General features: G+C 34.1%; 1 protein-coding gene across 2 annotated transcripts in view; it reads right to left on the bottom strand.

Annotated features, from left to right (window-relative positions):
• The window catches only part of CTDSPL2 (CTD small phosphatase like 2), a 73516-nt gene that overhangs the window by 6974 nt on the left and 42948 nt on the right, over nucleotides 1–23594 (bottom strand). For both annotated transcript variants that reach the window (XM_059059394.2, XM_059059395.2), the window contains exons 5-11: nucleotides 21192–21407; nucleotides 17257–17335; nucleotides 16849–16960; nucleotides 14024–14110; nucleotides 3792–3854; nucleotides 3608–3687; nucleotides 201–327 (exon numbers count right to left, since the gene is read on the bottom strand). In XM_059059394.2, the coding sequence (XP_058915377.1) occupies nucleotides 201–327; nucleotides 3608–3687; nucleotides 3792–3854; nucleotides 14024–14110; nucleotides 16849–16960; nucleotides 17257–17335; nucleotides 21192–21407 (764 nt within the window). The remainder of the gene's footprint in view (nucleotides 1–200; nucleotides 328–3607; nucleotides 3688–3791; nucleotides 3855–14023; nucleotides 14111–16848; nucleotides 16961–17256; nucleotides 17336–21191; nucleotides 21408–23594) is intronic.

Raw genomic sequence — 23594 nt, 5'->3', positions numbered from 1 at the left:
TACTACTTCAGATTTACTACTCAGATTTTTATGTATGTTGTACTTCATTTAAAAGAAAAATTTCCACAAGGAATATACTAATTTGGCATTCCTAAAAGATGACACTAAACAGGGAAATTCCACCAGTGAAAATTCTGTTGTCCCGTCTGTCATATCTTTTGGCAGCATTTGTCTGAGTTTGTTAGCAACCTTCTTCCTACCTGATATGCAAAGGCTTGTGGTGAGTTGTCAATTATTATAGTTTTTGAAAGATCTCTTCCAAGGATATTTAAGTCCTTTATATAGTTTCCTTGTACACAAACACAATGTTCGCGGAAAAGCCGGTGCCTAAACATAAAAGTAAAAACAAATTAACTAAAAAAAATATACATATATATATATATCTGTAAAAAGCACAACATATACTGAAACATATATACAATACACATACCACAGGCTTTACAAGTTAAGCCTTATCATTTTCTCTCACAAAGGAAATTCAAATACAAGTGTGGGCCTAAGCTTTGGGCTACAGTTTTATTACAAAAATTCTTAGCAATTATTGAAACCTTACAACCAAATATTACCATGCCTTAAAGAACTTTGTTTTATCCCCAAATGTTATATTAAATGATAAAGAGGGATTAAAAACTCTGTAAATTGTTTTTGTAATTTATTTACCCAGGAAAGCTCAGTTCAGATGCAGCATCTGGTTGTCATCGAGGTCCTGCTTTTTAACCAATTTTCCAGATGGTTGACTGAGGCACAAGGAGGTCAAGTGACTTGCCCAAGGTCACACAGTAAGTCAGTGGTTAGCCCCGCATTGGAACCCAGGATCTTCCTGGCTCCCAGTCCTTTGCTCTAACCAGAAGACCACACAGCCTCCCTATCCCTGTACATGCCAGAACAGAAAATATAAGAAGGAATGTTTCCGTGTTGGCATTTAAAAAAAATGTTTTTAGTTTCTCTTATAGTTTTTGAGGAAAGGTGCAGAGGCCAAAACATTCCATCATTTCAACTTTTCCCAAACACCCATCTTTATTTTTAATTGTGTGCGTGTGTGTGGGGGTGTGTGTGTGGGGGGGTGAGAGATCATTTGAAACAACAAGGATTGAATGAAAAGATGAATTCAGATTTAAGTATTACAAATGTAAACTGATCTTTCACCAATGAAACTGAAAAATGCTATATCATTTTAAAAAGCTATTAAGGTTTTATAATAATATTTATATACTTAAAATAATTAATCTCCATTTAGCACTCAGAATATTAGTTTCTGAATATTACTAATAACTGATACAGATCACCTTGAAATACTCCACTTGCATACATTAATTAATTTGGTAGTTTGGCTTCCTTGTGTCTTAATCCCACTATACAATTTTTCAGGAGCTAGGGCTTACACATACCTATATTTTGAAATATCCAATTTCAAGAAAGGGGCATTTTCTACCAACAAAATCTGTCATAGCTCTAACAACAACAAAACTGATATTTTAATCAGGGCCAATGGTGATGGAAAAGCGGAAGAATTTTAAAACCAGACAAAATGTGGTATAAACAGTTCTTTTCTCCTTATTACAAAGAATGCTTTTAATTAAATGTTCATGAGTTAAATGATTGCCTACCTCTGAAAGGTTTAAAGACAGTCCTACTTTGAAAAAATAAGACTAGACCAAAGAATTTAAGTCCTGGTTGGACCTAAATAAGATTCCATATTTTATTTGTATAAACATTTAGATACGAGGAAATTGGAGGCAGGTACAGCACATACCCGCAAATCACTATTGATAACTCTTCTCCAATAGCAGCAAATCACCAGACACAGGAGACAGCTGAATATATATATATGGATACTAACAATTTTTTTTTTTTTCCGGTACGCAGGCTTCTCACTGTTGTGGCCTCTCCCGTTGCGGAGCACAGGCTCCGGACGCGCAGGCTCAGCGGCCATGGCTCACGGGCCCAGCCGTTCCGCGGCATGTGGGATCTTGCCGGACCGGGGCACGAACCCGTGTCCCCTGCATCGGCAGGCGGACTCTCAACCACTGCGCCACCAGGGAAGCCCATAACGATTATTTTAATTAAATTATACTAAATCCCTTCCAGTTATTCAGGAATTTGAGGGTCAATAGCATGTATTTGCAGTTTTAGAAAGAAACTACTTTTGCTAGTCATCAAATTTGTATTCGGACTCACGGGATTCAGAGATCATAGGAATTTCTGAGTCTACCTTGTCACCAACATAGATGATTTGCTAAAGCACTCTAACGCATTCAATACACTGTTCAAAAAGTTTTTCCTGTTTTAACTTTTTCAAATTACAACTAGATAAAACAAGTTTAAACTCCCAAACATGTAGATTTTATAAAACTAGTTTAAAAGAGGGGCTTTAATTTGTAGCATAATTGTGTGACTATGATTTGTCCCCTAGTAAAAATGAAAACTCCAAGAGGGAAGGGCTTGTGTTGCTCACCACTGTTCCCTGGAACACTGGAGGTGCTGAATAGAAATCTTCAGAATGAATGAAGTCATCAGAGCAAAATCACTTGTATGCTTTTATTAAAGTTAGGTAAAATGAGCATAAATTATAATATACTTTTATGAAAAGAAAATACCATTTTCATTTGTGTGTCTGAAGCTTGCTTATATGGAAGATAAAATGGAAACTGACTACAGGACACATTTTGATCCTTTAGATTAAAAAAAATCACATTCTATTTACAAAGGAAAAATCTCCTAAATGTGGACAAATAGGAAAAGCCTTTCACTTTCACTCAATAATACAGGTACTATTAACAGCAGAAATTAAGTTTAGGATTTTTCCACTGAGACAATATGGGAGAAAGTATTCAAGACAATGAATACCCAGCTATTAAAGCTTTTAGGAGCCTCTTGTGGCATCTCTCTCAGCTCTTGATCAAAACTCAAACATTAACTCCTATACCTTAGAGGATGCAGCAAGATTGCTGAGTCTTGGTATCTCACTTCAGTTGACAGAAATAATGAAACTAATTTTCAAATTGTTTTAAATTACCCAAGGCACTCCCACCTAACCAGGAACACACTGCATCTGCTGGCTCAGGACACACACAAGGAACTGAGTCCAGACCAGGATAACCTGAGTGACTAAACCAACTGCAATTTCCAATTAGATTTCATGTAACATTTTCTTTCCATGGAAGATAAATTTGCTCTTGAAAAAAGCAAAAGAGTTTAATTTGATCCTTTTTGTTAAAATTAACTTTTATTTCTCTAAGCCATTAAAAAGATGACAACACATGCATTATCTCAGAGACAAAAGGAAGTGAAAACATCATGCACACAGTGAAAAATTCCACATACCCCCAATCTCCCCCCAATCCCAAAAGAAGTGAGGATACAGATGTACAAGTGAATAAATACATTTGATCTTTGTATCCTTTAAAGAACGTCTGTCTGGAGTTAAATAATTAGGAACTCTTAAAGACTTTCGGGGCTTAAAAAAAAATTCACTTATTTCCCCCATTTAACACACAAATCTCTATATATGCAGCCAACTGAAAATGGCTATCAAAATTAAGTAGAAGCATATTAATTTCATAGATCAGTGTGACAGACATTTCCACTATTTCTTAATTAAATTTACCTGACCAGTTGCTTTTTAGGGTCTAGTATGTTCAGTAACTTGTCTGCATACACCTTCTTAGAAGCAGTAAAAAGAATGATCTACAAATTCAGGGGAAAAGAAGTAATCATTATACATGATCTAAATATGGGTACTATACTGAATAAAATAAAAATAATTATATAATTAGCTTAAGTATATTTACCTCGTACATCTGAGACATTCGTTCCAGGAATTCCCTGAAGAATGGTCTTAATCTCACGTAAACCTGAAAAAATACAAAGATAGGCTTCAGCAAGCAAACATATAAAACAGAAACAACTTATTTATAAGATATGTTCTAACTTTGGATATAATTAAAAAGTTCATATGTTAAAGTAATACAAAAGTTTACTAAGTTACCACTCAACCAAATATATTTCACATATACCAAAAGTTATTTAAAACAATCTTTTGGTAGGGTAATAATTGTTGGTGATCATTTCACTTTTTAATAGTTAAATAGCAGCATATAATAGTACTTCATGGAATATAATTTTAATAAACATTTAAACTAAAAATGGCAGGTTTCCCTCTGAGATTTTGATCCACCAATCAGCTCCATCTTCCAGCCAGGTAGCATCCATCCAATTATTAGGCAGGCTGTATATCCACCTCTAGCTGACCTGTCTCAATGACCTTCCTCAATAATTACTCAGAATTTCTTCTTAACAATCACCTGCTAAGAGTACCTTTATTTTAAATTTCTATTAAGGTAAATAATGTTCAAGAAAGAGATGTCTGGATTGGTGGGTTTAAATAACTGGAATTTTTCAGAAATCAATCTTGTTCTATACTTACTGATTCAGATGTGGTATCTAAATTAGCACTACTGGGCTATTTGAGATTGAAAATGTAAGTCAAACACACCAGTTATCAAAATCAACTGACAATATCAGGAAAGACTACAGTACCCAAAGAACTGACTTAAATACATTATTTTCTTATTTCTGTCTTCTTTTTGCCTACATTTAGTGTAGCTCTTGTAATATACTCAATAGTCAAAAAGCACAGAAATATAAGCCATGAGCAACCACTAAAACTGGTTTACAAAAGAAGTTGACTCCTTTAAATTGTATTTATCTTGTGACAAAAATTTATAAAAAGAAAAGTTGGTACTCTACTCAAAGATGATTATTAACATCAAAAAACATGAACAACAACTACTTATAGAATGCCTATGCACCAGATTCACTTGTTTCAGATTTTTTTAAAAAGCTGTGGTGGCAACAAATTCAAAATTTAGGCTTCATGGAATTTAATTTTGTTGTCAATACACATCTAAACAAAGATGTCCTTATGATAAAAATCTAGTTCTAGGAATGTTTTAGGGCAGAACAGGGAAATCAGGCAAAGGATTTTAGGAGGTAGGGACTATGTACTACCAGTCTTTGTAAGTTCTAAAGCCCAAAGGGCATAAGACAATGCCAAATATATAGTAAGTACATGATAAAAATCTGTTACTTAAATATAATTGCCTGAAGTTAAGCAATATAAACAAAATACAGAAAGAGGCAAGACTACATACTACACAGGGACAACTACTGAATTTCCTTAAGAACTGATCACTTGTGGAAGACAAATTTCAAACATTAATATGCTAGTAATATCACTCTATCCCTGCCTACAGGCTAGAATAATAAAGGTTTACTCATTTTTAAGCCTATTAGGCAGTTTATCTCAGTATCTTGACTAATCAAAAACCAAGTAAGCCACACGCCCCCACTCCTAGCAAATAAATATGACGAAATCCTTAGTATCCAATCCCTATCATTTAGGATGAGGTACAAAATTTTTAACTAGAGTTGCGCTTCTAATTAATTTTAACATTGTGAAATATTTGGTATAGTTTGGTTTAGATTTCAACACACCTTATTTGCTTGGTAATCCAAGTAACTGATAGATTTAGATATATTACTACCTTAACTGACAAAAACCCACAATTTGGTCAATACTTTTTTTCAATTACCTTATCTCATGGAGGATGATAAACCATGAACCATCAGAACCTTCTGTTTATTGCTAAGAAGGCTTATCAGTTAAATGCATTTAATAACCAAAAATACTTCATTTTTGCATATGTATAAATGTTTTCATTTGCTTTCAATATCCCTGCTATCACTTGCTCCATACTGTAAAGTAAAATAAGCAGGGCCTCTAAAATTTGGGATTTGTCTCCTTTGAACACTAAAACACTTCCACTGTAAAGGAATACTTCTATTTAAACAGTATTATCTAAGCATAATAAGTGGAGCACTGTACAAAGGTGACATTTTCCAACTTCTTACACAGTGACTTCCAGATTATGTCAAAACTATAACTTCATTATGCATTCTACTACTTTGACTATACTTAAATATAAAACACATCTTAAAATTTGATATTACTTTCATAATGTACCTGTTCACTGGGGATGAAAGGTGGCACTGAGATAGGGGAATATAATGCTAGAGTGTTTCCTTACCATGAGAATAGAATAACTGTTGACTGTAAATGTTCCTATTCTCAGAACAGATTCACCATTTGAAACACAGGAAGGTGTTTCAGGATTAAAAGACACAGGCAGAAACTGAGATGGTTAGCGGAATAAAAAAGGAATGTAGAAAGGTACAAAGTAACAGCAAGCCTGGATGTGGTTGGGACCACAGGAAGTTCTGCCATGTGCTGAAAATGCGAAATCTCAGAAAGAAAAATAGAAATAGAGACATAGGGCTTCCCTGGTGATACAGTGGTTAAGAATCCGCCTGCCAATGCAGGGGACACGGGTTCAAGCCCTGGTCCGAGAAGATCACACATGCTGCGGAGCAACTAAGCCCGTGTGCCAAAACTATTGAGCTTGTGCTCTAGGGCCCATATGCCACAACTACTGAGCCCGCATGCCAAAGCTACTGAAGCTCGTGTGCCTAGAGCCCATGCTCTGCAACAAGAGAAGTCACCACAATGAGAAGCCCATGCACCACAACAAAGAGTAGCCCCCACTCACTGCAACTAGAGAAAGCCCGCGCGCAGCAACAGACACAACACAGCCAAAATAAATAAATAGATAAATAAAATTAAAAATTTATAATAAAAAAAAGAAATAGAGACATAAGGCCAACAGGGTCTAACTCATTTGGATGGATATATTAAAGCAGAAATATATAGAAGTTAAGAAGCACTAAGCACCGTCCAGTAGGAAATAAGAACAATTTTAAGGTATGTATAGTACAGTGAGACTACGATCACTTATTGTATTAGGTCAGAGATACACAAACATACAGATACACACATAGACATGCCTCCAAATGCTTCAAAATCTATTCCACAGATGCTCTTAACTCCATTTTTCTTCTCCTAACCTTCTTGTAACAAAGATTCCTGTCCCAAGCTGCCTACTTCCTATTTTCTACATTCTTCCACTACTTAGTACTTCAGAAACCATCCTTCTTCAAATCTGCAATTCTTCAAAATGATGTAGTCTTTCAAATGTAATGCTAGGCCATAAGTTTCATTTCAGGCTGGTATACATATATTCCTCCAAATATACAGCAATTATTCTATCTACACAACAAATAGTTTTAATCTATCACTAAACCAAATATATTTTGAAAAAGTCAAAGTTTTAAAATAATGCATAATACTATAATAATGAACAATTGTTATACAAGAATACCATACCCAAAACATGTCTTAAATAAGACTGACTACTACCCAAAGATGTTCATGTTATGAAATGTTTATTATGTAAAATTTTTGTACATTTCATGCTCGTGACTCTATTTTGTAACTGAAAGTTTGTACCTCTTAATCTCCCTCACTTACTTCATTATATGTTCATGATGTAAACTTTTAAAACAAAATCTACTAGAATAATGTCTGCAAAATAGTGATAATGGAACTAATCTTGTATAATATATTGTGGGCTGATTTTACTAAAACTTAAATTTTATACAGAAAAATGATAAATACAGACAAATAACATTACATTAACAGTACACTAACACTGCTTGATTTGAACAATACCTGACAGTCAGCCTGTACTTTCTTTAGTACAAGAGAATGTCCTATAACTGTGCATGTAAGATGATCCTAACAGGCAATAAATGGTTAATGGAACTAGATTTATTAAAAATAGTCATTAAAATAGCAAGCCAGTTATAAATTAATTATAAGTATTTTCTGACAGTCTGCCTAAATTCAAATTCATGTCTAAGAATGCAATGTCAAGTTATATATACTAATTTCTGACTATTAGTTTACCAAACCATTATCTAAGTTATCTAGATAACTTTATGAGCATGACCAAAAAAAAGGGGGTGGGGGGAGAAAACATCCAAAAGATAAGCAATTTCAATTTGTGGGAAAAATTGAAAAAAAAAATTCTTACATGTGGATCTTTTTAGGAAAAATATTTCTAAATAGTTTTAAGCACAGATAATATGACCCTAACATATTCAAAAAGAAGTATCTTTAATAGTTTTTCCATGAAATCCTTTGAACTTATTGCTACACTGTTGCAGGAAGGAAAAAAAAGATAAATTTGGTGGTATTCACCTATTTAAGAGTAGGCACCTTTAAATAAAAAGATGATTGGTGGATGCTATCTATTTAATCAGCAGTAAGAAGTTAAAACAGTAGAAAACTAACAACACTGAACAATGTGAAGAAGAGATGCTACAGGTATTAGCAGATACCACAGGTATACAAGAGGCTCTACCATTTTTTTAACCCTTCTGTACACTTCAGTTTCTTTATCTATAAAATGGGTATAAAAACAGTACCTATATAGTTGTTTATTGAATAAGTTAATACATATAAAGCACCGAGAACAGTGCCAGCACACTGAGACTCCTAATAGCTATTATTACTATCCACTTTATTATTTAAAAGTAATCAGCCATAAGGAGAATAGCTGGAATGAGTAGGATTTTATAGGGGCAGAACTGGGCAACCTCAACTAAAAGAGAAAGCCATGTCTATACTTTTAGAAGACGTAAAGTAAGTCAACTGATTACTTAACTATTTAACTTAGTTAACATTGTCTTAGCATCAATATCAGATCATAGAGACAAAACCCAAACCTTCTCCATAGAAAGAGGGTTGCTCAGATAGGCCTTGTGGAGGCCTCAACTTCATAACCCATTGGGTGATTTTACAAGTCACCTTTTGCTTCACACAGTTCCAATAAGAGGCTGCTGGGGACAGTATTTGTAGGTGGATCAATCTGAGGATGAATAGGTAAATACTAAAACATCAGAACCAATAAAAATAAAAACAAACAAAACCCCCAAACTAAAACCTTCTGCAAAACCTTACACTGTATTAAACAGAAATAAATTTGAAAAGATATTTTCTTATGTAGTCCCAATGGGATAAAGTACTTAATGTATTCATACAGAAGGTATATTAAAAATTAGCAATGAAGCATACTTTTCAAGTCATGCCCATTTACATTACATATATAATATATATACAATATACATATATAATTTTTGAATTTAAATATGTATGTACACATATGTGTATATATATAAAATATTAATGTGTTTATCTTAAAGTCAAGTTTACTCATTTTAAAAGCAAACCCCCCCCACAAATGTTGCCTTTAAAAACAAATTCTAAATTTTGAAGTCTCCAATTTAATATGCTTAGTAATCAACTGTCACATCTCCTATATTTGCAGAATATTTTTAGTTACTGAACAAGAATTTTCTGTATTTTTAAATGAACTTCTTCTAATTTTAAGATACATTTATAAAGAATACAAACCATGAAGAAAAAATTAGTGCCAATGACTAGCTATAAGGATGGAAAAATTACTTTAAAATTATTTAAAATATTGACTTACAATTAGTTATCAAAATATTCTTCCCTACCAGATGTAAAATATTACTTTTATCCTCAATACTGTGTCCATGACCCCAGATGTTTTAAGGAACAAAATACATACTACTTTTGTATAATAAAATTATGCTGAATGAATGTCAAAACAAAATGCCTCTTGTTTAGTATCAATTTAAGTCAGAGCTTGAGGGGAGGAAAAACTTGATTTGGTGTTTACTAACAAAACTCTTCATTTAAACGATTGCTTTTTAATTCGTGAAGCAAAAATAATGCTGACTTTTCTTCCTAGACTGTGGAAAAGAGATAGATGCCACTGACCCTCTACTTCTATTTTTCTGTGGTATAAAATATTTGAGATCCTTATGAAAATTATCCTAGGTTGTAAGTTTCCCAAGAAAACAAACTATAATAATGAGGAAGAGGCTGAGTTTGCTAAACATGGGGTTTCCCACCCACCTCTCCCCCCAACTTTTCCCATAAAAGCAACCTCTACTATTAAAACAAAGCATCCTTTAGCAAGTAGCTCCCTACAGGATCCTATCTCTCCTTGAGTGCTTACCACAATCTGATTTCTGGACAGCTGACCCAAAGTTTGTTGATTTTACTGATCTTCAGAAAGCCACTGACTGGCTAAAGTCTTATTGGTGAACAGAGTCAAAAATCAGATGCCCCTGCCATACTTTACAGAATGAGGAGTTGGACAACACAGTTACGTTTGGTTGCACTGTAGTGAAACATATGAGGCATCTTCTTTTTGTCTTCAATTAGCCACGTTTGGGCTGAGTAGCTCTATTACATCTTCAAAAAACTGAGCTCCAGTTCTTGATGGAGACAGAGGAAGGTCATTGAGGAGGTGGTTCAGCTCAAGAGCTAAGTGAAAAATCTGTCTTTTGATTCAGTCCTGCTTGTGGATAGAAGTCATCTTCTGGATGGAAGAGGGAGTGAGATGACCTAGAGTCTTGAATTGGTGGATCTGCAGGAACAGAAACTAAATACAGTGGAGACCTCTTAACTGAGTAACACCACGAGATGGATTTCCTGACAATGTGTCAATATAAGCTAAATATAAAAATTAAAACATGTGCATTGGAACTGATCACGCACTTGTTTTCCAGATATCAAATGCATTTGTACCATTCTATGAATAAATACGTTTCCCAATATCTAACTGTAAAACAATTCATGGAAAAACTACCAATTAAGGGAGAGGAAAAGACCCATTCAAACAAAAATCCATATACTTTGCCTTTGTGAATGCCACACCCTCACTTTAAAAACTCAGTTCTTCTTTCATATGACTTTATCTCCATATACACAAACTATGATCTGTCTATCCGTATAGTGTCAGTGGTAACATATATCAAAATTTTAATTTGAGTTGGATCTTTTAGGTTTATCTCCTAGAGAAATGTAAATTCAAATACACTCAAGGTATTAATTGAGGCTTAAATAATCTACCTCCTCATATATTCTAAGTCTTGCATTAACTAGGTTGAGTCCTACTTATCAATCAAAAAAAGAGTGTACATCATGAAGTAAGGCAATCTTTAAACGTGAGTAGTGACCACCTTAAATTTCCCTCAAACTTTCATCTGAAAAAACCTAAGAAAGCCCATAACCAGGTTACAGTGGATCTAATTTTAAATCTCTATATATATTAACAAGAATTTTGATGAACATTTGATTACTTACTTCCACTTAGAATTTGAATATGTAAATTTACTGCATATACTCTCATGATTATTAGACCAAGGGTCAGCAAACTATGGCCTTTGGGCCAAATCCAGACGATCACTTATTTCTGTAAATAAAGTTTTAATGGGACGCAGTCATGCTTATTCATTATGTATTGTTTAGGACTACTTTCATGCTACAATGGCAGAAAAAGTAGTTGTAACACAGACTGCAAAACCTAAAATATTAACAACTGGCCCTTTAAAGGAAAAAGTTTGCCAACCCTTGATACAGACCACTATTAAAACATACATAAGACAATTTATATTTTAAATTGTTTTGAAAGAAAGAGAATAACAAATAGAATTAACATTAGATATGGTTCTACTATAACAAACTTACCATAAACAAAAAGCAAAAGTAACAGAAGTCCCAAGAGGAAACTTTATCTAGCTTTGATTCAGATGAAGAATTTGATCCTATCTTAACATTACCATTTTATTTTTAAGAGTATATACATATATGTTATGGAATTGACATATTCAAGAGTATATAAATGCCATGAAACTGTTCCCTTAAAAATGGTTAATTTTATGTTGTGAATTTCATCTCAACAAATTATTTTTTTAAGAGTATATACAGTATTTTACAGGTTTCTACCTTTAAGTGGGCCACATTATACTGTAGTGGTTAAACATGTAAGTTACATCTTACCTAATAATGTGGTTTCTCCAAAATCTCTTAGATCATCCCAGACCCTTGTGTATATTTCTTCTTTGCCAGTAGATGGAGACAACACCACTGAAAGTTTAAAAGACATCATTCCCTGTTTAAAGGGAGCTTGCTGGTCTGAAAACTGGGGGAACCCTAACCCAAGATTTCTTCAAAGTTATTTTTTAAAAAGCAGACAGAGTGGCTATGCCAAAACTAGAAATCCAATATTAACTATGGACATCCTCAAAACTTACTGAAAGGGAACTAAACTCTGTACATGATGTAGTAACTAAATCATTTTAAAATACAATCATCTCTATAATTTTTAAGATTCAAACTTCCTGCTCATTGCTCCTGATTTAGGTTAGCTCATTTAATTTTCCTGTTTCAGAAAGTGTAACTCAGATATATAAGAAAAAGAGTTCTTTGAATTCCACAGAGGTAGATGCAATACATATGAAGTTTTTTTTATATTAGTCATATGCACTGCTAGGAGCCTTTTATTAAAAATAAGACAACTGTCCAGATCCACATGAAACAGTAAGAATTTTATAAAGAAGAGAACTAAAGAAGAAATGGTGGAAGCAATAAGAAAAAAATTCAATTTTATGGTCACACTGAAAAGAAATACTCATGAAAGGGAAATCAAACTCATCTACTCTCCAAGTTTCTTATTTCACTACTAAAAATTATGTAAACAGACCAAAACCATCTATCAGAAATAAATTTCAAATCTGGAAGCTTAAGAAATCACATCAAAATAATTATTTATAGTTTTCAGTAACAGTTTTCTTTTCCAAATTCAAAAGCCTGAAAGCCATTGTTTTTAAGGGCAAGTTTGAACATAAAAACAAGGTTATCAAGCTAAAAAGAGAGAACATATTGCCATGCTATTTATATTTGCCACAAGACTCCTGTCCTTGAATTACACTAAACAAGAACAACCTATTTGGCAAAAAATGTCTTAAGAAAAAGATTTACCTTAAACAAGTAATATACAGTTAAAAAGGAATTCAAAAACCTAAAATCCCTCATTTTTATGTATATTTTGCTCATCCTCTGATCTATATCAGAACTAAAATCAGTTTACACAAAAGGGAAATAAATATATTGATAATATCCAGATATTACCATACCTACAGTACCTTTCTAGGCTAAACCAGAACTGACAATAACTGCTTAAATCCTCTTATGACTGATTACAAGATAAGGTAGGTAAAGTAGATCCTGAACCACAAACTATTTAACTCTAAAATTTTATGATTCCCGAGCTATAATAACTATCATGTGCCAAGAAAACTATACACATATTCTAACTGCCTATTAAGAGCACATAAACAACCATAAACACCTTTTCATTGTTCACATGGTAAATGTTCTGTGACTTTATTTAGTTAATCCTTGGGTTGGCTCCCACCTGACAAACAACAAAGTTTTTGACCCTTTCCCAATCCTTCAACAACTGGTATATAAGAAGGTAATGCTAGTTCAGTAACAACCTCCATGATAGAACGGCACTTCGTAGTTTTTGAAGTGTATTCACATATACTAATTCAAATTTTATGATAGGAAAATCTGAAACATAAAGTAAAACCTATGGTCAACACAGGTAATTTGCAGTGAAATGTAAATGGTATTTGTATTTTGCACTGTTACTGGTCCATCGACACAGAGGAGGAAGAAATACTTATACTCTAATTTTTTAAGTAAAGCAGTAACTAGAAGAGTGTCCTGGAATTCTGTGATTAAAATAAAGTAGATCTACTACACTGCAACCTACACACCATATTACTACAAAAGGCAATAAAAATGACCAACAAGGAATAAGGTTTCTTCCTATTAATTGGGTTTTGGAAAAACAACAACAACAATGCCAAGTGTTAACCTGGCAAGTTCTCAGGGACCTAAGATGTCAGTGTTCCTGCCTCCACCTGCTGGCAAACAGGTTATGAAACTAGCAGAGAGCAATGGGTAAAAAAAAGTTCACATTTTTTTGGTAACATTAATGTTGTTTTATGTAGTTATTTATTTAGCATGATGCTACTTTGTGTTACTAAATCATTAAAATACAGATGAAATCCATTTGGAATAAACACATTAAATTTCACCAAAAAAAAAAATTTACAAAAGATTTCTTGGTTCAAAATATCTAACAGGCCAAAACTCAAGTTAAAAAATTTTAATTACCTGATAAATGACATCTTGGAAAAGGACTGGAAAAGTAAGTGCTGCATCTTCTAGCTCATTTAAACTACAGTGTACTAGTGTTTCATCCTTAAAATAAAAAGGACATATTGAATGAACCAAGATATTAAGACATTTTAATTGATAATTTTATGTACTCATGATCACCAAAAACATTTATTAAAGCACCCATTCATACATGGAATTTTATATTTATAATAAATTACTGTGTGTGGCATAGCAATCTGGGATAGAATTTTCTAAGTCACTGGTTCTCACGTGTGGCTGCTAGAACAGCAAGCAGCATCAGCATCATCTGGGAACTACTAGTTAGAAATGCAAAACCTCCAGCTCCATTTCTGATCATTCAAACTCAGCAAGGAGTAGAGAGGAGCTCAGCAATCTGTTTCAATAAGGCTTTTAGGTGATTAGGATGCATACGCATGTTTGGCAACCACTGTTCTGAGTCCTGCAGTTGCCAACCTTCTGTTAAGTAAACCACATATATACTTTCTTAATTTTTTTTTTTTTTTTACAATTTGCCAATGGAAGTTTAGTGTCTAACTATTAAAAACATATATCTTCTATTTATATATAGCTCCTTATTCTTAAACCTTTTATAAAGAATTTTATTTTAGAAAATGGATATTTCAGTATCTGTTGAATATGTTTCATAGACATAAACATTGTTTAACTAAATTAGCAGTCAATCAAGACTTCTTTCTCATCTTTGATTACCAAGCCCTGTTTTCTCATGAGGAAAAGGTAAGGATCATTCAAGGTAAGGTATGTGCAAATATGTATATTTCTCAAATCCTGAAGGATAAAAAAAAAGGCTTCCATTTGTAGAAAGTGACAACACTTAAAAATAAAGCTGCTAGTAACTACCCCCTAAAGTTTTCAATGTGTTGAAGATGAATTAAAATGAAACACAAATGCTCATACCTTGTGATTCCACATCTTATTAGCTGGAGTGTTTCTTTTAACCTAAAGTTAAACTCTGGGGAGGCAAAGAGCAAAAAATACTCTAGATATGCCTCATTTTCTTTTTTTTAAATATCTTATTGGAGTATAATTGCTTTACAATGTTGTGTTAGTTTCTGCTGTATAACAAAGTGAATCAGCTATATGTATACATATATCCCCATATCCCCTCCCTCTTGAGCCTCCCTCCCACCCTCCCTATCCCACCCTTCTAGGTGGTCACAAAGCACTGAGCTAATCTCCCTGTGCTATGCAGCTGCTTCCCACTAGCTATTTATTTTACATTTGGTAGTATATATATGTCAAAGCTCACTTCGTCCCAACTTCCCCACCCCGCCATGTCCTCAAGTCCATTCTCTACGTCTGTGTCTTTATACCTGTCCTGCCACTAGGTTCATCAGAACCATTTTTTTTTCAATTCCATATATATGAGTTAGCATATGGTATTTGTTTTTCTCTTTCTGACTTACTTCACTCTGTATGACAGACTCTAGGTCCACCCACATTTTCTTTTAATAGCATATCAGAGTATACAATTCAAGGTATCCCTTAGTATCTTTAAAAAAGGTATTCTCTTTCTTATAATTGAATCATAACTAATTCTATATTCTTCATCTACAGCCTATCTAAATTTTGATCATTCCTCTTTACCCAATTCTGTAAAATTACTCATTTATGCTCACCAATTCTTATCTTTCCCTCTCTATTTACCTCCACATTGGATTAAAAATTATATGGCCAAACTTGCTATCATGACATCAACTGCTAACATAAAAATCTAGCAAAATCTTTTCCAGTTTCTGTACATCAAATCTAAACTACTCATAATCAGTTTCAAAATTTTTCTTTTTTTGCCTACTTATCCTCTAATAAACACCTTAAATACTTAGGCCTTCTGGATACCTATCTTATATCTCTTTGGCTAGGCAAAGGCTAAGGTGCTGAACTCTCAAAACAACAATACATGCTAGTTAAGATTTTAAAAATATGCTTTTCCTCAAGATAAAAATATTTTTTTAATAAGAACTAAACCACATTTCCAATTATAGGTTACTAGTAACAAAGGCTTTTAAATAGTAAAATGTTTTCCAGTATTATATAATAGATACATATTTTTGTTAATATCAAGAAATTGCCGGTAGATGGTAAATAATGGTGACCATATATTAAATTTGGTTAGGAAAAGATAAGAGATACTCAGTTTTCAAAGCTCTTCTGGTACCCTAAAAAAATATAAATTTAAAAATTCACACCAAGAGAGCATATTAAAGGTTTTATTAGTCAGAATTAAGAAGTCACGCTTTTGAGAGTCTATTAATAAAGTTAATATTAGTATGAGATAATAAGTATTACATAGATTGCCCCTCCCCCCAAAAAAGGAACAAGAAAAGGAGTATGGTCTTGCATGAGGTTAACTCATTAAGACCTAGGTCCTTCAGGGGAACATGACTGTGACCCCCCCCACCCCCAAAAAAGGTTGAAATCTAGCCATGAAATTAGAATTTATTGGGAGATTATAAAACAAAACAAAGTGTATAGGAGTATGAGGGCAATACTTAATTTAATTTAAATAGAAAAATAGTGAAATAGCGGGGGTTGGGGCGAGAGAAAAAGAAAGCCTAATGTATTTTCAAAGGGTACTAGAAACCAACAAATTGGGGAGGCCCTGGCATTAGACTGTGCTTAAAATAAAAACATTTTAGAACACCTAAGACACGTTTTTATAGTAAATGTATGTATAAGGCTATTCATTCACTTGTATCCTTTTAGGTATTTTGGGCTAGTATTTTTAAAAAAGAATTTAACGCCTTTATTTTCCCTAACTCTATAGATAATATACTTACCAAGTCTAAAACTAGGGAGAATTCTGGTGTGCTTCTTGTCTTCAATGGAAGGGCAGGTTTCCTATTTAGTTGTTCTTCTGTCAGTGGTGGAACATGTTTGATGAAATAATAGCTATAAATCAAATTTTAAGAAAATTTCAACATTTCTACTTTTTCATAAATATAAAACATATTACTAAATTCAGCCCATCTTTAAATTTTTAATTAAATAATGCATATTTAACCTAGTAAACCAAACTTATAAAACACATAAGTAAAACTAAAAATATACAAATTAGTATTTCAGTAACTCAGCAAAGTAGTAATACCTACAGGTCAAATGCTCTTTGCAATATACCATTCAGCCACCCCTCTACACATGTACTTTCATTACGTTCAAAGAGAGAAAGGGAAAAAAAAAACACTCACGGGTCAAATACTTCCCAGTCTTCTTCATAGGTGGCCTCTGCGTGGGCTGATGAATAACCACTATCTGGAGTTACTGGTGCTATTTAACAAAGTGAAAAACAAAATGTTGCTTTTACTCACTTAATGCTTCCATGAAGTATAAATTTTTACTGCTTTTATTAACATCTTCCTGAAGCCCTGTGTATTTTAGGTTAAAGATAAGACAGAAATAATTTGTAAACAGTATTTAAAAGTAAATTTATAAACACATAGATCTAACTCTGGATCCAAAGGAAAAATTTACCATTACAGACAAAGTGGCAAGCTATATCATGGATAGCAAAATTTAAATCCCTAACAGCTAAGAGAAAATTTCCTACTTACACTATTTCCTACTATTTCCTACTTACACTGTGGAGTGTATTATTAGGGAAATACACTCCACAAAATTTCCATTTCTAACTGGATAATGTTTGTATGTATAACCATAAAAATTTCATGGTGCTCATAGCAATAATACTTCACAAAGTGCACAGTACATACAGGCAGTCAATATATGCGTGCTGACAACAGATCCCGAAGGTAGTTTTAAACCTAAGATCCATGAACAGGGTTTAAGAGGTCTACAAACCCCTAAAGACTTATGAAAAAATGTTTTATGTACATTTTTACAGGAATCTCAAGGTTGTCTATGATCTTAAAAGTTAAGAAATTATGCTGTATATAGAAATCAGTGCTTTAGAAGACCCATTATTTTACTTCTCATTTACAAGCAACTTAAAAATAATCAAGAAACAATTCTATATTCCACGACACATAGTCCATTCTAAGTTTGAATTAAAATTTGATCAATTGATAAAGCTTTAGAAATTATGTTGGGGATTTTCTAAGACAATATTTACAACTTAAATTCAATGAGACAAAGATAACTTACAAGCTAAACAGGTAATGTCTTGGAGATGAAAGTTTAAGGTGGAGGCTAGAGACTGAATGTTTGTGTTGCCCCAAAATTCATATATTGAAACCTAATCCCCAATGGGATGGTGTCTGGAGATGGAGTCTTTGGGAGGTCATGAGGGTGGAGCCCTCATGAATGAGATTAATGCTCTTAAAAAAGACCCCCAAAGAGCTTGCATAGCTTCTGGCATATGAGGACACAGTAAGAAGACAGCTATCTATGAACCAGAGAGCAGATCTTCACTAGACACTGAATCTGCTGGGGCTTTGATCTCAGATTTCCTAGACTCCTGGAACTATGAGAAATAAATTTCTATTGTTTATATGTCACCTAGTCTAATGGTAGTTTTTTACAGTAGCCTGCAAGGACTAAGACAGTGGACCTCAATAAAAATTGCTGTAATCTGTCTATAGGAATGGAATACTGGTGGATAGTAGTCTTTCAGGATAAAAACTTACGTTTTTTGCTATTACCACGTATTAATACCTTCTGAGAGACAATACAGTGTGTATGTTCAATAAATGACAACAGATGTAAAGCAGAATTTTTGTTCATTTCTAACAACTTTATGCCAGTAACGGTTCATTAGCACAAGGGGACAAATGGAAAAATATATCTTCCTACCACTTTACTGTTTCAAATTCCTATTAATCTTAGAGAAAGGGGGACAGGAAGTAATCAGTATTCGAGCACCTCCATGCTAAGCATTTTTCATATTTCATCTCATTTAGTCTTCAAAGCTCTAAATTATTATTACCATTTTAAAGCTAAGAAAACTGTCTCAGAGAGCTTAAATAAGTTATCTAAGGTCACACAGCTAAGTAAATGGTAGAGCCAGCCTCCTTCCTTCTGTTCTCTTTGGTTATGTTCTTGAAGTTGGGGAAAAGTACCACTTTTGTCACTCATACTCATATTTTAAGATCAGCAAAACTTTTACTTCTTCCTTTCATGATCCTCCCAGAGTAACTGCAATGTGCCACCTCAATATTTTGCTCATTTATTTTTAACAGCACTCACCACACTGTACAGTAATTTTTGTGTATACTTGGCTCATCAATTAGATCAATACTCTTCAGGGTCAATGAGCACATCTTAGTCATCTTTATAAATACTGCCCATCACAAAAAGTAGGTGTTCAATTAAATGTTAGAAAAACGAATGAATGAGACAAATGGAGTAAATCTTACTATTCCCCTCTAGAAACTAAAGTTATAGAAATCCCTTCCTGGTAGGCACAGTTGTCAGAAAAAATGAGTACAAAGGTTTATATAGAAGCACAAAAACAGAAAAAACATCAAAGAAGTCAAAAGCCCTGGCTTCAGTCTATACCTTATCATTCACTAGCCTGTAACACCAGGCAAAGTAATCAGCATTTGATTTGCTTGTTAGGTTCAGTATTATTCTTAAATTATAACATTATAATTCAATATTAACATTTTATTTGTTATTGATTGATTGAGTGCCGCACCACACGGCTTGTGGGATTTTATTGGGTTGGCCAGAAAGTTTGTTCGGGTTTTTCCCTTGAGATCTTACAGAAAAGCCCAAGCAAACTTTCTGGCCAACCCAACAGTTCCCCAACCAGGGACTGAACCTGAGCCCTTGGCAGTGAGAGCACAGAGTCCTAACCACTGGATGGCCAGGGAATTCCTTATTTTGACAAATTTAAAATAAACCTTGGACTTCCCTGGTGGCACAGTGGTTAAGATAATCTGTCTGCCAATGCAGGGGACGTGCGTTCGAGACCTGGTCCGGGAAGATCCCACATGCCCCGGAGTAACTAAGCCCCCACACCACAACTACTGAGCCCACGTGACACAACGGCTGAAGCCCACGCACCCTAGAGCCCACGCACTGCAGCTGAGCCCATGAGCCACAACTACTGAAGCCTGCACACTCTAGGGCCCATGCTCCACAACAAGAGAAGCCACAAAAATGAGAAGTCTGTGCACCGCAATGAGAAGCCTGAGCACTGCAACGAAGAGTAGCCCCCACTCACTGCAACCAGAGAAAGCCCACGCACAGCAACGAAGACCCAATACAGCCAAAAATAAATAAAATTTTAAAAATAAATAAAATAAAATAAACCTTAACTCTATTATGCTGCTTTTCTCTTCATACTGATATAGGGTTACACTATATAGAAGTTTCATAATTGTTTGCATTTTTTCTTTAAATGTATCATGCTGTTTCAATGATTTTTTTTTCAAGTTTCCCCTTTATATCAAAGAGATCATCATTTTGCTTCCTTATGCCAAACTTATTTCTCAACCAATATATATGTACTAGGCTCTCTCAAATATCTGGCACCACTAGGAAAAACAAACAAATCTAAAATAAAAGTCTAAGATCTTCTCCTTCTGGGAAAAGATGTCCATCCTCAGTTTTATTTCTGCTTTTAATCATAATGGAATACAATTTAATCTTTTAGCCTTATATGTCTATCAACCACAACCCTCAGAGGGTAACAAATGCTGACCTCACATGCTTCTACATAACTGGCTCAGGGACCTAACAATTATGTTAGGCCTTTAAAAGCATCCAGGATTAGGCTGCAAAGTTTGTGTATAGGAGAGACCCAAGAACAGAAGCTTCTTCTTTGGGAATGTCATCTGTATATGAAACAAATCAGAAGGTATGAGACTACCTCTATGTAGGGACTTCAGACATTAACGATCTAAGACTCATGCAATTATAATAAATATGTTCATAAATGTAAGCATATTATTTTGTTAGCTGTGTTAAATTTCTCTAAGTGGTAAGATTGGTACACATAATTAAACTGTAAAGTGACTAATATGCAGTCAAAATAACCTTAAAAAAATTCAATTTCAAAATGACTGGATTTGGGGGGAAAAGTTTTATTTCCAGTTTTAATTTTATTAACTTCAAGGAAGAAAAAACTTATGCATTCAATCTGCCTATTTAAGAAAAAATACAGTAGTATTTTTACAAACTATTCATGAAAACATGTAAGAAAAAAAGGAATCTTTTTTACCTGTAAGGGGTGGGATATCACGATTAACTGTTTCCTCTGCTTCTTCTAAACCATTATTTATTGATGACCTCACTTGAACTGCTTGATTTGAGTAAGCTGCTCCATTAGTTGATGTAGTAGTACTGGTAGTGATCTCATCCACCTGTTCCATATCAAGCTGTTTTACTATCTCTTCAGCTTCCACAGCCTGTCCTGGGGAATCGGATCCTGATGTTCCTGAAATCATGATTAATTGTACATTAATCGTCACTTAAAAGCTCATAGTGGGTGGGGAAAGATGGGAACAAACTTAAAACAAGTAATAAATAAGCCTTAGAGATCTAATGCACAGTATAGTGAAACAGACAACATTGTATTATAATCATCAAACCTGCTAAGAGACTAGTACTTAATTACCCCAACCACTAAAAAGAAAGAATAATTATATTACATGACAGAGAGCACATGCTAATTATCACTACGATGATATTAAAATATATAAATTATCAAATCAACATGTTGTACACTTTAAATTTATACAATGTTATATGTCAAATGTATGCAATAAAAATTCATAAATATTTAGAAAAACTAAATGGAACAGAAACAAAGCTGAGGATACCATTATTTAGTGACTCCTTACTAGACATTTCAAAAGTAAGGAATAAAGACTATTATAAGCTAGAGTAATATTTGTGAACAAAGTTTTTCTTAAGAGTATTCAAATAGCTTAGAAACACCCATTTATAGTCAAACAAGTCAATTTAGAACTTTAAAAAGTTTTTATTGAACTAGAGCATGGACTTCAGGATATGGGGAGGGGGAAGGGTGGGCTGTGACGAAGTGAGAGAGTGGCAGGGACATATATACATTATCAAATGTAAATTAGATAGCTAGTGGGAAGCAGCCGCATGGCACAGGGAGATCAGCTCTGTGCTTTGTGACCACCTAGGGGGGTGGGATAGGGAGCGTGGGATAGGGAGGGTGGGAGGGAGGGTGACGCAAGAGGGAAGAGATATGGAAACATATGTATATGTATAACTGATTCACTTTGTTGTAAAGGAGAAACTAACACACTATTGTAAAACAGTTATACTCAAATAAAGATGTTAAAAAAAAGTTTTTATTGAGATATAATTAACATAACATTGTGTAAGTTCCAGGTGTATGTATTAATACTTTATATACTGAAATATGATTATCAACTGAGCGTTAGCTAACACCTCTATCCTGCCACACAATTATTTCTTTTCTGTGGTGAGAACATTTAAGATCCAGTCTCTTAGGAACTCTGAAGTATATACAGTTGACCCTTGAACAACATAGGGGTTAGGGGCACTGACCCCCATGCAATCAGAAATCTGAGAATAACTTTACAGTCAGCCCTCCATATCCACAGTTCCACATCCTCAGATTCAACCAACCACAGATGGTATACTATAGTATTTGTTGAAAAAAAATCCTTGTATTAAGTGGACCTGTGCAGTTCAAACCCATGTTGTTGTTGGGTCAACTGTCATACAGTATTTTTGACCACAGAACTTCTCTTCGTTAAAGCAAATATCATTTATTAAGTGCTTACTATGTGCTGGGCAATACACACACACACACACACACACACACACACACACACACACACACACACACACACACACACAAAATTTTCCATTATCCTCAAACAGCTCCTGATCTTTCTAGTACTAAGTATCCTAGCCATTTTGTGCAGTTGTAATTTTTAAACCAGAGATAGTTCTCTAAAAATGAGCTGTTTCCCTAACCATGAGAACCTCTTTATTCAAGGACACAAGAACAATTTTTCAACAAGATTCTGTCTCAATAACAAAGATAGAAGCTAGTTTCCTCATTATATTCAACCATCCCCTAGATGAACCCGCTGCCCAATTTTTCTTCCACTATGGACTGACCCCAAGTCTCCATTTCTTTATGAAATCCTCCGAATGTCATTGTCAACAACAAAATCAACCTCCAATAACTCTCAACTTCCTCACAGAATCTTCTTTCTCCCTCATTGCCTTACATTTAACCTCTTTCCAAAAGAAATCTCTTTTCCTGATACCCTTCCCTCAAAGCTGTTTATTCTCCCATACTTGTTACTCAATCAGAATTCATTTACCTCCATTGCTGCCACCAGATCATTGGTTTTCCACTAATGTGTAAAAATATTTGCTCCTTTGAGATTGCTGTCACCTGGCTATACAATTCTTCACTTATGCCCTCTGCTGTCACCTACCATCTATTGCCAGCATCCTCTCAATCTCAGAGGAATTTAACACCTAGCTACCAGTTTACTGCTCTATTAAATGCCTATATAGTTATTACAGGTGATGTCAATGACTCATCCAATAACTAACCCTCAAAGGTCTTGCCCTCTTTAGCTCCATCTACATTTGTAATGCTCTTTAG

Source organism: Kogia breviceps, chromosome 3, assembly GCF_026419965.1.
Source record: "Kogia breviceps isolate mKogBre1 chromosome 3, mKogBre1 haplotype 1, whole genome shotgun sequence".
In the NCBI taxonomy this organism is placed as follows: Eukaryota; Metazoa; Chordata; class Mammalia; order Artiodactyla; family Physeteridae; genus Kogia; species Kogia breviceps.
This window is presented reverse-complemented; position numbering and strand designations above follow the sequence as displayed.